At 43.2% G+C, this 10,670-nt stretch overlaps 1 protein-coding gene across 1 annotated transcript; it reads right to left on the bottom strand.

The window, feature by feature from the left end:
* Window positions 1-6,995: 6,995 nt before the first annotated feature.
* Nlrp10 (NLR family pyrin domain containing 10) lies at window positions 6,996-10,670 on the bottom strand. Its single transcript, XM_055607482.1, has 2 exons — window positions 10,400-10,670; window positions 6,996-8,825 (listed from the first exon to the last, which is right to left on the bottom strand). Exons 1-2 carry the CDS (start codon window positions 10,668-10,670, stop codon window positions 7,078-7,080), a joined length of 2,019 nt encoding a protein of 672 aa, XP_055463457.1. The 3' UTR covers window positions 6,996-7,077.

Genomic DNA, 10,670 nt, shown 5'->3' with positions numbered 1-10,670 from the left:
AGATAGATAGATAAGCTTTGTGATATAAACTCAATGTAATACCCCTGTTGGCCATGATTTTCCTTTTTTTTCAGTTTTTCTACCTACAGTTAACAAAGCCCGGAAAAACTCATACATTTTAAATCGCACGCTGTTCTAAGTAGAGCGATGAAATCTCATGCGATCGCTGTGTGACCTGCCAGAGACAGTAGGCATCCACTGTCCAACACAAGCATACTGCACACCTTACCTAACTGCCAGATCCTCAGCTGCCAACTCCGTCACCAGCTCATCTGTCCAGTATCCACTGTTGCATGGTGCTATGCTCAAGTAGCACTTACTCAGTGGCCTGACACCACATCACAATGCCCGTGCCATGCATTCCCTGCATCTTGTCTAATAGGCATCATACTATTTCAGACCATCATAGGAAGAAGAATGAACACATTGCAGTAATACATTTTATAAAGAAATAATATTCACCTGATCTTATCCCAACATTTCAATTGTTTTTTATTAATAGTAGTTATAGCACTTAGTGTCTTGCTACATGTAACTTAAAATTTAAACTTGGATTTAAGCTTGGTTGGTGGGGTACTTGCCTACCATGTAAAAAGCCCTGGGTTCAATACTTATCACCATGTAACCTGGGCATGGTGACACAGGCCTGTAATCTCAGCACCTGAGAGGGAAGATGAAAGCAAGAGGATCAGGGTTCAAGGCCAGCCTGGGCTATGTAAAACTGTCTCAAAAAAAGTAAGATTAAATAAGTTAAATGAATTGTCTCATAGGTATATATGTATACACAGTAAAAACACATAACATACTGGGTCCAGGGCCATGTGTGATTTCAGGCACCTGCTATGCATCTTAGAAAGTACCCCCACAGACAAAGGAAGACCATTACACCTTTATCTCAGACTGTACTCAAAGCAGTCTCTAAACATTTCAATATTCATTAAAGCTTTGATGTCAGCATGTACCTTTGTCTATTTGTTTGTTGCAGTTTTATTATTACTGTTCACAAAATTCCCAGATGGACTTTTTAAAATGATTATCAGTTTGTGAATGAAAATCTATGAATTGAAATTTATTTAATTATTACACATGATTAGTCACTGCTCAACAAACTATCCAACACATACGTGCAAATAGTTATCTTTTGTTTATTTATCCTAAACAGTGTTTAAAGTTCCACTTAGGAAGACTAACTTTCAGCCTATTAGTAAGACCTTAGATCAGAAAGAGACTGTATGTTCAAAATTAATTACTTTTTAAATGCCTAATATTAGTGTTAAAGAAAACCAGAAACTGATAGAAGTTCATATCATATCTAAGTCCATCTGAGAGTTAAAATAAAACCGAATAAACTGAGTGGCTTGTGAACAAGAGAAATTTATTTTCCATAATCCTAGATGTGGAAGTCTGAGATTAAGGTGCCAGTGAATTCATTATCTGCAGAAAGCCCTATTTTGTACAGCCAGAATGACCTACAGTAGCCATACTTTCAGTTTTGGGTAAGTGAGTTTTTTAGGTAATGGTAAGCCAAAGTGGGGAGAAAGACAGAGACAGAGAGGCAGAGAGAGAGAGAGATTAGATAAGATGTTTACAACATCTAGCAGAAAACAACTTGAAGAAGTTGGGGCAGTCTCCAGCTAACTGGACTTTCCAGTTGAATGCCCATGGCTGAACTTCTTGCTCTCTTTCTCACTGTGGGGATCTTATACTGTAAACAATAATATCTGTTAGAAATAGTTTCCCTTCCAGCTATTATTAGACATAGTGGTTTTACACTTGGGTTGTTTTGACCATCATTTTATAGTGTTAGGAAGACCAGCCTATCTCTAAACAAGTGGCTTTGGAGCACACTTAACAGCAAACATACTTGGGTCTATAAAGCAGTAGGCACAGCCCCACTTTCAGAGTCAGCTTCTCCATGAGCTCAAAAGAGTACAGGACAGCTTACCAATATAATGTACACTAGAGGCCCACTTACTGCTTCATGGAAAGCCATCCCTTTGAAGAAGAGGCAGGTGGCTTTCCAGGCTTTCTTAGCTAAGTCCGCTGTCATGAGTGTACTATGCCCAAAAAGACTGACATTTGGCATTTTATTATCTTTCCACAGTGCAGGAATTTATTGAACAATAAATGTATATGTTACATAAGTTTAGTTGGCTACATTTTACCATGTCATCCAAGTTTCCCTTGACAGCTGCCTGTCAATAAACACAGGATCTTTTTTCTCCCAATCTTTATCTCTGTAGAGGGAAGTTCCCAGAAAGCTATGATGACAAAAGTTGATGGACTGAGTAGAACTCACTGATTACTAGACTTACATGAAGGAGTTCGAATGTTGCAGGTCCAGAGTCTAATTAAAAATCATTTGGGGCCATCCTGGCCCCTTAGGTAACCATTATCCTCTTCTACATGTGACTTAATGCTCTTGGTACCATCTCAGAAAACTTTTGAGAAACATCAATTTAGCAGACCACTAGTTTCCGCTAGCTCAAAAGCTGAGAGTATCCTCAGAATGCATCTGAGGCCTGTAGCACAGTCCCTCCATCCTGCTAGAACTGGCCTAGCTGATGTTTCCACTGCTGTATTTGGAAAGTGTCTTGAATTATAATGTTCTTTATTCTGTTACCATGGAACTGTTACCATGTTGCAATGGGATTTGAGGAAATCTGAACCTATGTTCCTGCACCATAGTCTCTCATATTTGGCTTCAGAATAAACCATACGGTTTTCTCCTTGTTGTAATGAAATCTGTGTTTTTTCATCAACATACAAATATTAACTCTGAGATCACATACTCACTGTGTGTATGTGGTGTGTGTGTATGTGTGGGTTACAGAATAGCTACCAAAGAGTAAAAGAGGCCACAGGAAAGTTCAATAAGTTTAAAGAAGCTTTGGTAGATGCAGAAAAAAAATATAAAAGTGCAAAGATAGTCACTGCAGTGGATAGATAGATATTAGAAACTCAGATGGAGAATGCTAGAGACAAGGCGGAGACAACCCACAGGGCCACCGGGTTGATCCAAGCCTTAGTGTCGAGGAGAACTGCAGAAGTGAGCTACAGGACTTCAGAAGTCTAAAAGCAAGGTGAGAGACCAAAGGATCATGGAAGCAAAGTGTAAGACCACATCCAGAGGGGTGAACAGATGGGTAGACGTGCACTGGAATTGATAGTATCTATGAGGAGGACTGAGCTGAGCTGGGATTCTTGCTTCTCAGGAGCAAGAGGCTTGAACCAGATTGAGGGGTCTCCCCTCTCCTTTCTTACCCCTACATCTCTCTGCCTTTCTGTCCTGTCTCAATGCTTATTTTGCTCTTAAGAACGACATGTTTGTTTGTTAGCCTGTGCCTCGCACAGTGCCTTAGAGTCATGCTGCCTCTGCACTCATAGAAGTGAATCCAAATACTCCTCCATACAATGAGGTCACCTGGGGCAAGGCAAGGCCCAAAGATTTCGTTTTACTGTATTTACTGCAGACATAGCCTGATCTCAACAGGCACTGACCTCAGCTTCCTAACCTTCTTCTCATGTGGGAGATTAAGACTGATTCATGCATTGTGGATAGGAGGCCACCAAACTACACAACAAATGGTTAATGACTGATTATGAGTAGTGGTGGAATTGCCACACAACCACACAACAGAAGATGGATTTTATTCAGAAACCACAACAATACCAGGAAAGGTACCAAACAGAAGCAAATTCATTATGGATCCCTGGCAGCAGTTCACAGCCATGAAGCTGTGGCTTCTGTGGACAGAAAATCACTGAAAGGAAATATCTGTGGTAGTGAAGATTCTAGCTCAACCAACCTAACCAGATTCTTACTCAAGGCAGACCTTGGTGATGAGATATCACCTGAAGGGCCACAGAGGGTAAAGAACCTGATCAGACATCCAGGGCAATTGGCTTCATAGGGCGTGAGTTTCTGTGAAGCAACTTAATAGGATTCTTGCTGAAACTGGACTGTGCAGGTCTGGCAAGAAGTTGAAAGTAGAACCTAGAGGAGCTGGAAAAAAGTTGATTAAGAAGAGAGTCTTTTTAACCAGGCATGGTGATACAGGCCAGTAGTCCCAGCAATGGGAGTTGGTGGCTGGAGAATCAAAAGTTCAAAGTCTACAGGCTGAGTGACTACAGAGTGAGTTATTTAGAGGCCAACTTGCACTATATTAAACCCTGTATCAAAAAAATAAAAGAAAAGTTTTTGTTGATTATCAAATCTGATTTTTCCACTGTCTATTATTTTTCAGGAAGTATTACCCATAGTTATAAACTGCTAGTGTAGTATAGAAAAAGAGATGATTTTTTTTTGCCAATCCAGTAGGTTTTCAGTTAGAGTGAACCCTGTAATAAAATGTAAGTGAATGAAAAAGACAAATAGCTTATTAATATGTAGAGTTAATGTGTATATACAAGAGGCTCCTAAGGAACAAGGTGGCTCTGAAGTCCAGTTTATAGAGTGCTTTCAGCAATGAAGCAAAGTTTTAAAGAAATGATAGGACAGAACGAGAGAGGTGGCTTAGTGTTTAAGAGGACTCCCTGCTCTTACAGAGGACTTGAGTTCAATTCCCAGCACCCACTCGCACTGTAACTCTAGCTCCAGGGGATCCAGGGGATGCCCTTTACTTTCCTATTCAGGCACCAGGCACATGCACATGCACATAAACACATTTAAGTAAATATTTACACACATAAAATTTTAAAGATAGTTTTTATTTTAAAAAAAGAAGAAATGGCAAAACTCAAACCATTTTGAGTCTCTATGAGTGACAAATAAAAAGCAAAGGAACATCCAATAATTAGTTGGTTTAGAGATGGGCCAGGTCATCTGTGCCTGTAACCCCAGCTACTCTGGATACTGAGGCAAGAAGATTGTGAATTTGAGGCCTCTTGGAGCTACAGAATGAGTTCAAGGATAATCTGGGAAGCAGTGAAACACTCTCTCTCCCAAAAAGATAGCTAGGGAAGTGAAAGAGGGATAGGGACATAACATACTGGCCTAGCACATGTGAGGCTCAGGTTCAGTCCCAAGTACAGAGTGGCTAACTATTTATGGAAGCCTGTTAGTACAGGCCTAAGACCATCTCTAGGCTCATGGGAGTTCTCGTTTCCAGTAGTTAATTTTTCTGGTAGAAGGGGTTAACTTGGCAGAAAAGGGTGGAAGACATCATCATCTATCTTTGTAAATCTATGCCCTTTTATTCTGTGTTGAATTTTCAAGGTTCTGTGTTCATTGTGGTAAAGTCTGGACGAACGGTCCCTGTCTTGCTTACATAGCTTAACCCTTCAGCTTAAAGCTGAAAAAAAAAAATCTTCAAATATTTCCAGGAGCCATCTCTGAAATAAGCTTTTTATAGGATAGAAAGTATTCTCCTCCATGAAAAAAGCTTAAACAAAGAGGTCATTAGAATTATTTAAACAAATTAGAATTATTTAACTCTACTTAATTTTCTGGTGTATGTTAGCACCAGTAGCAACAGAGGGAGGAAATATTCATGATGACATTAGTAGAAAGAACAGCATAATTATAATCCCCACATCTTGGAGATGCAGGTACAGGGTCAGAAGTTCAAGGTTAACCTCAACTACATAGTAAGTTTGAGGCCAGCCTGGACTACCTGAGACCCTGTTTCAAAACAAAAATAATAGAGCCAGGAATGCTCAAAACTAGAAATCAAATAGAGTTTCTTTTTATTGTCTTCTGGCTTTTTTGTAAAAGTATTGGGTCATTTAATCTTTTGCTCAAGCCAGTTTGAATTAAATGTGGCTTCTTGGTGAAATCTTTGAACATGTCTAAAGTTGAAATTGTGTGTTATCCCTGCACCATGAACATGCAGGGATATGGCTGCGCACCTGTTTCATTATTCCCAAGTCATCCATGACATTCAAGAGTTGGTATTCTGGGAGTACCACTTTTTGGGAGACAACACAGCCTAGCTCACGCAGACTGTTTCTTATCCATGTTCTATGTATACACACAATCTGTGGATTCAACTTACCATGGACTTGATTGTCAAATGTCAAGCCAACACACTCATGATTTGAAAACTATGTAACAGTTAGGGCTACTGTGTCCTAAGTTCACCATTCAAGGCTGAGTTCCTTGGACCCAGACATTTGGGCATGTATGGCAGATGACTGGAATTGCTGCCTGTGGGACCAACTCATGGGGGAAAATGAGAAAAGCAAGAGTCCTGTTTGTAGGTTTTCTGTGGGGCCCTAAGGGACCCAAACTCAGTGGCACTGGAGGCAGAATGGCCACTAGGCAGGACTAAGGGTCTTGCTGGCAGCCTATTCAGGCCTGTGATATGAGGGCTGAGAACTTTGCGAGGAACCTAAGAAATAGGTGAGTCAAGTTCCTCAACTATGAAATGAGTTCAATCAACTCATTATACCTAAGCAAGAATCCTTTTTTTTTTTTTTTTTCCTTCTTCTCTATAGAGAGACCAAGAACAGGAAAAGGTGATGTACCCACTCTTGGAACTGCAACATCTTTGCATTTAAAAAAAAAAAAAGTCACTTAATGGCATAGCTGGGACTAACAGTAATCATACTGGTACAGAATTAAATCAAGTCAATGCAAAGTAGAATTTCCAAGACCAGTGTTTAGAGCCATGATCACCCATGACCCACTTCTAATAAAAGAGTAGTATGGAAGCTTCTAGAAAGAATAGGAAGCTACTCTTTATTTAAGCAATACGTGAACACAAATACAGAGTCAAGAGGACTTTCCATTATTCCCCAGCATATTTCCTACACATGTTGGCAGATGTGTTCCATATATACCCACATTTTACAGAATGCATATGATTCTCACTCTATTAAACAATTCATTTTATTTGAAAAGATTCTAATGTCAAGATTAAAGTCTTAGTCAATGGTATTAGCACAGAAGGGGATACTCGGTGACTTCACACTACAGGAGGTGCTGGAAAGCTCGGGTAAGGGATGCTAATTTATAAACTTCAGAAATCCTTGGCAAGTGCTGGTTGCTTCCAATAAGCCATTCATTGCACATGTTATGCTAAGTCTCCTGGTCCTTGATTATGTAATTCTTTCCTCTATTTGTCTCTGTGTCCTTCACTCCCTCTGCCACTCATTCATCTGCTCTCTCAACTCGCCATCTGTTTTAACTCTCTGTCCTTCCCCATCCTCCTGTCTCTCCACGCAACCATCCTCCTTATCCTTCATCTCCATATGCCCCTTTCCTCTGCTTGTCAGCCTACTGTTTCTGACCTTCCGGGCTGGCTCCTCTGTCCCCCTGCTTTTCCCGTTAGAAGCTTTCTTTTGTTTCCTTGTGCGATTATCAATTTCCAAGAGAGGGCTTTGCACCTGGCCCTTACCAAAGCTGCTGCTCACTGAAAACCCCTTACCAGGGTTCTTTTCAACTGAATGTTGTATTTTGAAGATGACATCTTTCATCTGGATACTTTGTGTGAGCTTCTTTATTTTAGAATCATAGAGAGAGAATTCCAAATCCCATGACCTGTTGTACTTTACGGCTTCTATTTGTTCTTTAAAATGCTTCAGATCCTGTCTTACCGAGGGAGCAATTTTAAAGCAGAACTTCAGCCCCAAGCTCAAGGTGCTGTCTGTTTTCAACATGTCAAATAAGAACTGCAAACTGAGAGTTACCTCTTCGTATTTTTCCAGTTCCACCAGCTTAGCTACTTCTCTGCATGTTGCCTCCCCCAGCTGACCCTGGTCCTCCTTCACCAGGAAGGACATGGCATAGAAAAACTCCTGAAAGCTGATATGGCGAAAGCTGTAGAGTTTCTTGATGCCACGCCCCTCACGGTAGTCGAAGCTGTTCAGGAAAGCAGTGAGGCTGGGGCCATCTAGGCTGTGCTTTCTGAGGACATCTTCTTCAAAGAGCAGCCTCTGTTGTTGTATCCCCTCGGCGGCCAAGGAGCACAGACTTCTCAGGACCTTGTGCCGGGTGAGCTCAGAGCTCTCCGCATTGCCGTCAGTGGGTAGGAAGGTGGACACATAAGCAGTGAAAATGTCTGTACTGTTGCTAGGTGTCTCTGAGACTTCTTGGCCTCTTGTCATCTTCCTCTTCAGCCAGGAGCAGACCACCCAGCAAATGCCCGGAACTTGGCATGCTTTGTAGAGAACAGCGTTGCTTTGCACAAACTCAAAGGCATTCCTCGCTTGCTCCTTGTCCGAAAAATAAAAGCTGAAGTAGTTCTTCCTCTCCTCCTCAGAGAAGCCTAACACGTGGAAATGTCGCCGTTCACCCAGTATAGGCTCCAGACTCTGCAAAGCAGGAGGCCTAGTGGTGATGAGAAGAAAGCATGACACCTCCCTTCTGCTAATCAGAATGCGTAGTACACACTCGGCACGACTGGACTTCTGTAACTCGTCATAGCCATCCAGGATGAACAGGAGTCGTTTCTGCTCCCTCAGAATCTCTATGACCGGGGCTTGATCATCTCCGCAACACCAGCAGATAAGGTTGGGCAGGTCGCACTCGGGCAGCAGGACCACTTCTCTACAGCTCACGTAGAAGACGTAATCAAACCGGCCTGGGTACGGGGTCCCTTGGGCCCAGTCCTGCACCAGTTTTTTGACCAGGGTTGTCTTTCCAGTGCCCGCTGAACCTCGAATCACCACTGTGGGCGGGGTTGAGTTGGACTCCGCCTCTGGGGTGAATAAAGCCTCCACCTGGACAGGTTTCAACTGTTCCAGGTCAGAACAGGACTGTGATCCCGAACTCCCTGAGCCAGACGTGGCCACCAGGAGCAGCTCGTGGTAGCTGCTCTTAATATCCCAGTCTTGCCTCTCTTTCAAGCAGCGCACATGCTCCCGGTAGATTTCTCTGTAATCTGAGTAACACAAATGGGGTTCTGAGTGTTGAATGGGAACAACAGGCAAAATAAACCCTTCAAACCCTAAGTTTGCTCTTTAGTCTCATCGGCTGCTCTCTCTAACTTGTATTGCTTTGAAGATTATAGTTGTGGCTTCATGAAGTGAAACTATGGTGCGAGCATGCATGGGGTGGGGCATGTTTTGTGAGTATATTTGTATCTACACATGCTCGTGAGAATGTGCTGACAGAGGGTGCACACTGTGGAAGAAGGGGTATGTATATCTCAACACGTGTGTGTGACAATGTGTAAATTCTCGAGAAGTCCTGTGAAATCGCATGGGGACAGGTGAGGACAAAGAGAAGAGAGAAGTTAAGCTGAAAACTTAAGTAACTGGAGTCTGTTCCTGGTAAAGACTGTGGGCCAGAGCTAACGACAACCCACCAGCTGAGTAGAAGCCATGACTTTAGAACCTCACTTTCTCCCTTTCCCCTCCCCTCCCCTCCTCTCCTTTTTCTCCCCTCTCCTCTCCTCCTCTCTTCTCCTTTCTCTTTCTCCTCCTCCTCCTCTCCCCACCTCCATTTGTGTGTATCTATGTATGTGTGCATGTGGCAGATAAAGTTCCTCAGGTGCGGGCTGGGGTTTCTCATTGAGTCAGGGGCTCAAGGAGACTAAGCTGGCTAGCCAGTAAGTTTACTAGACCCTCCTGTCTCTGCCTTCCCAACACTGGGATTATAAGTGGCTCACACCTTTAATCTCAGTGCTGGGGAGGCAGAGGCAGGTGAATCTCTGTGAGTTGGAGGCCAGCCTGGTCTACCCAGTGCCAGGAGCCACTTCCAGAACAGCCAGGGTTGTTATACAGAGAAACTCTGTCTCAGAGAAACAAAAAATAAAAAACAAAATAGAAAAAAAAACAAAACAAAACAAAGAAACAAATGAAAAAAACCACGCACCATCATATGCTCAGCTAAAAAAAAAAAAAATGGATTCTGCTATTTGAACTAAGGTTCTTACACCTGTGTTCCAAGCACTGCCATCATCCCAGCTTGTCTGCTTCATTTCTACAGCATGGGAGGTCTCAGGAAACAATCACAAGTGCCCACAGCGCCCCTCGACCTGCACCCCAAAAGAAGGAGCAGGCGGCTATTTCGGCGCCATTGCTGTCTAGGTTCACACTGTCCCACTGACCCCTCTGTAAAGAGCAGCCTCACTGCCTGTCACGGGGGGTCGGGGAGAGTGACCCATATAGCCTGATGCTGTTCTCCTAGTGAGAGGAAATCACTCCACCAACACTGTGCCACATCAGCATGCCCCTTCTACGTGCCCTCCACTTCTCCAGTATCTCCACGTGGCAACTACAGGCAGGAAGAGGGGTGCTTTAGTCTTAAGATACCATACCCTGTCATCAGCCCAGGATCTGAAAACAGCATTCTTCAGAGTTCTTATCTGAAGACTAAGATTCTGGGAGCTCTGGGGGTCCCAAAGGACTGGGCAGCTTAAGGAAAGGCATAAATTACAGACTATAAGAGTCTGTGGGGTACCTGGGGTATCTTTGGTGCTACCCTCACTTCTATCTCTCGGGCTGCACTCACCATTCAGACAAACCTGGCTGAGGTAGTCTACGAGCTCCCTCAAGTTCATGGCCTGCAAGCTCCTGCTCACCACTCTCACGGCTTCCTGTGCTCCGTACATTGAAATCAGTTTTGAGGCCAGCTCCACCTGACTCAGACCCTCCAGTTCCCCTCGGGCCAGATGGGTCACATCCCGTAAGTGGAACTTCAGCATCTTGAAGCTTTTCTCCTCAAGGTCATTCAAGGCCCAGAGCAATGCCTCCTGGGGGCTGTTAGCCCGTGCCAAGGCCAT

Source organism: Psammomys obesus, unplaced genomic scaffold (genome assembly GCF_907164565.1).
Source record: "Psammomys obesus unplaced genomic scaffold, mPsaObe1.curated_primary_1811, whole genome shotgun sequence".
Lineage (NCBI taxonomy): Eukaryota > Metazoa > Chordata > Mammalia > Rodentia > Muridae > Psammomys > Psammomys obesus.
The sequence above is the reverse complement of the archived record's forward strand: the minus strand, read 5'-3'. Positions and strand labels throughout refer to the sequence as shown.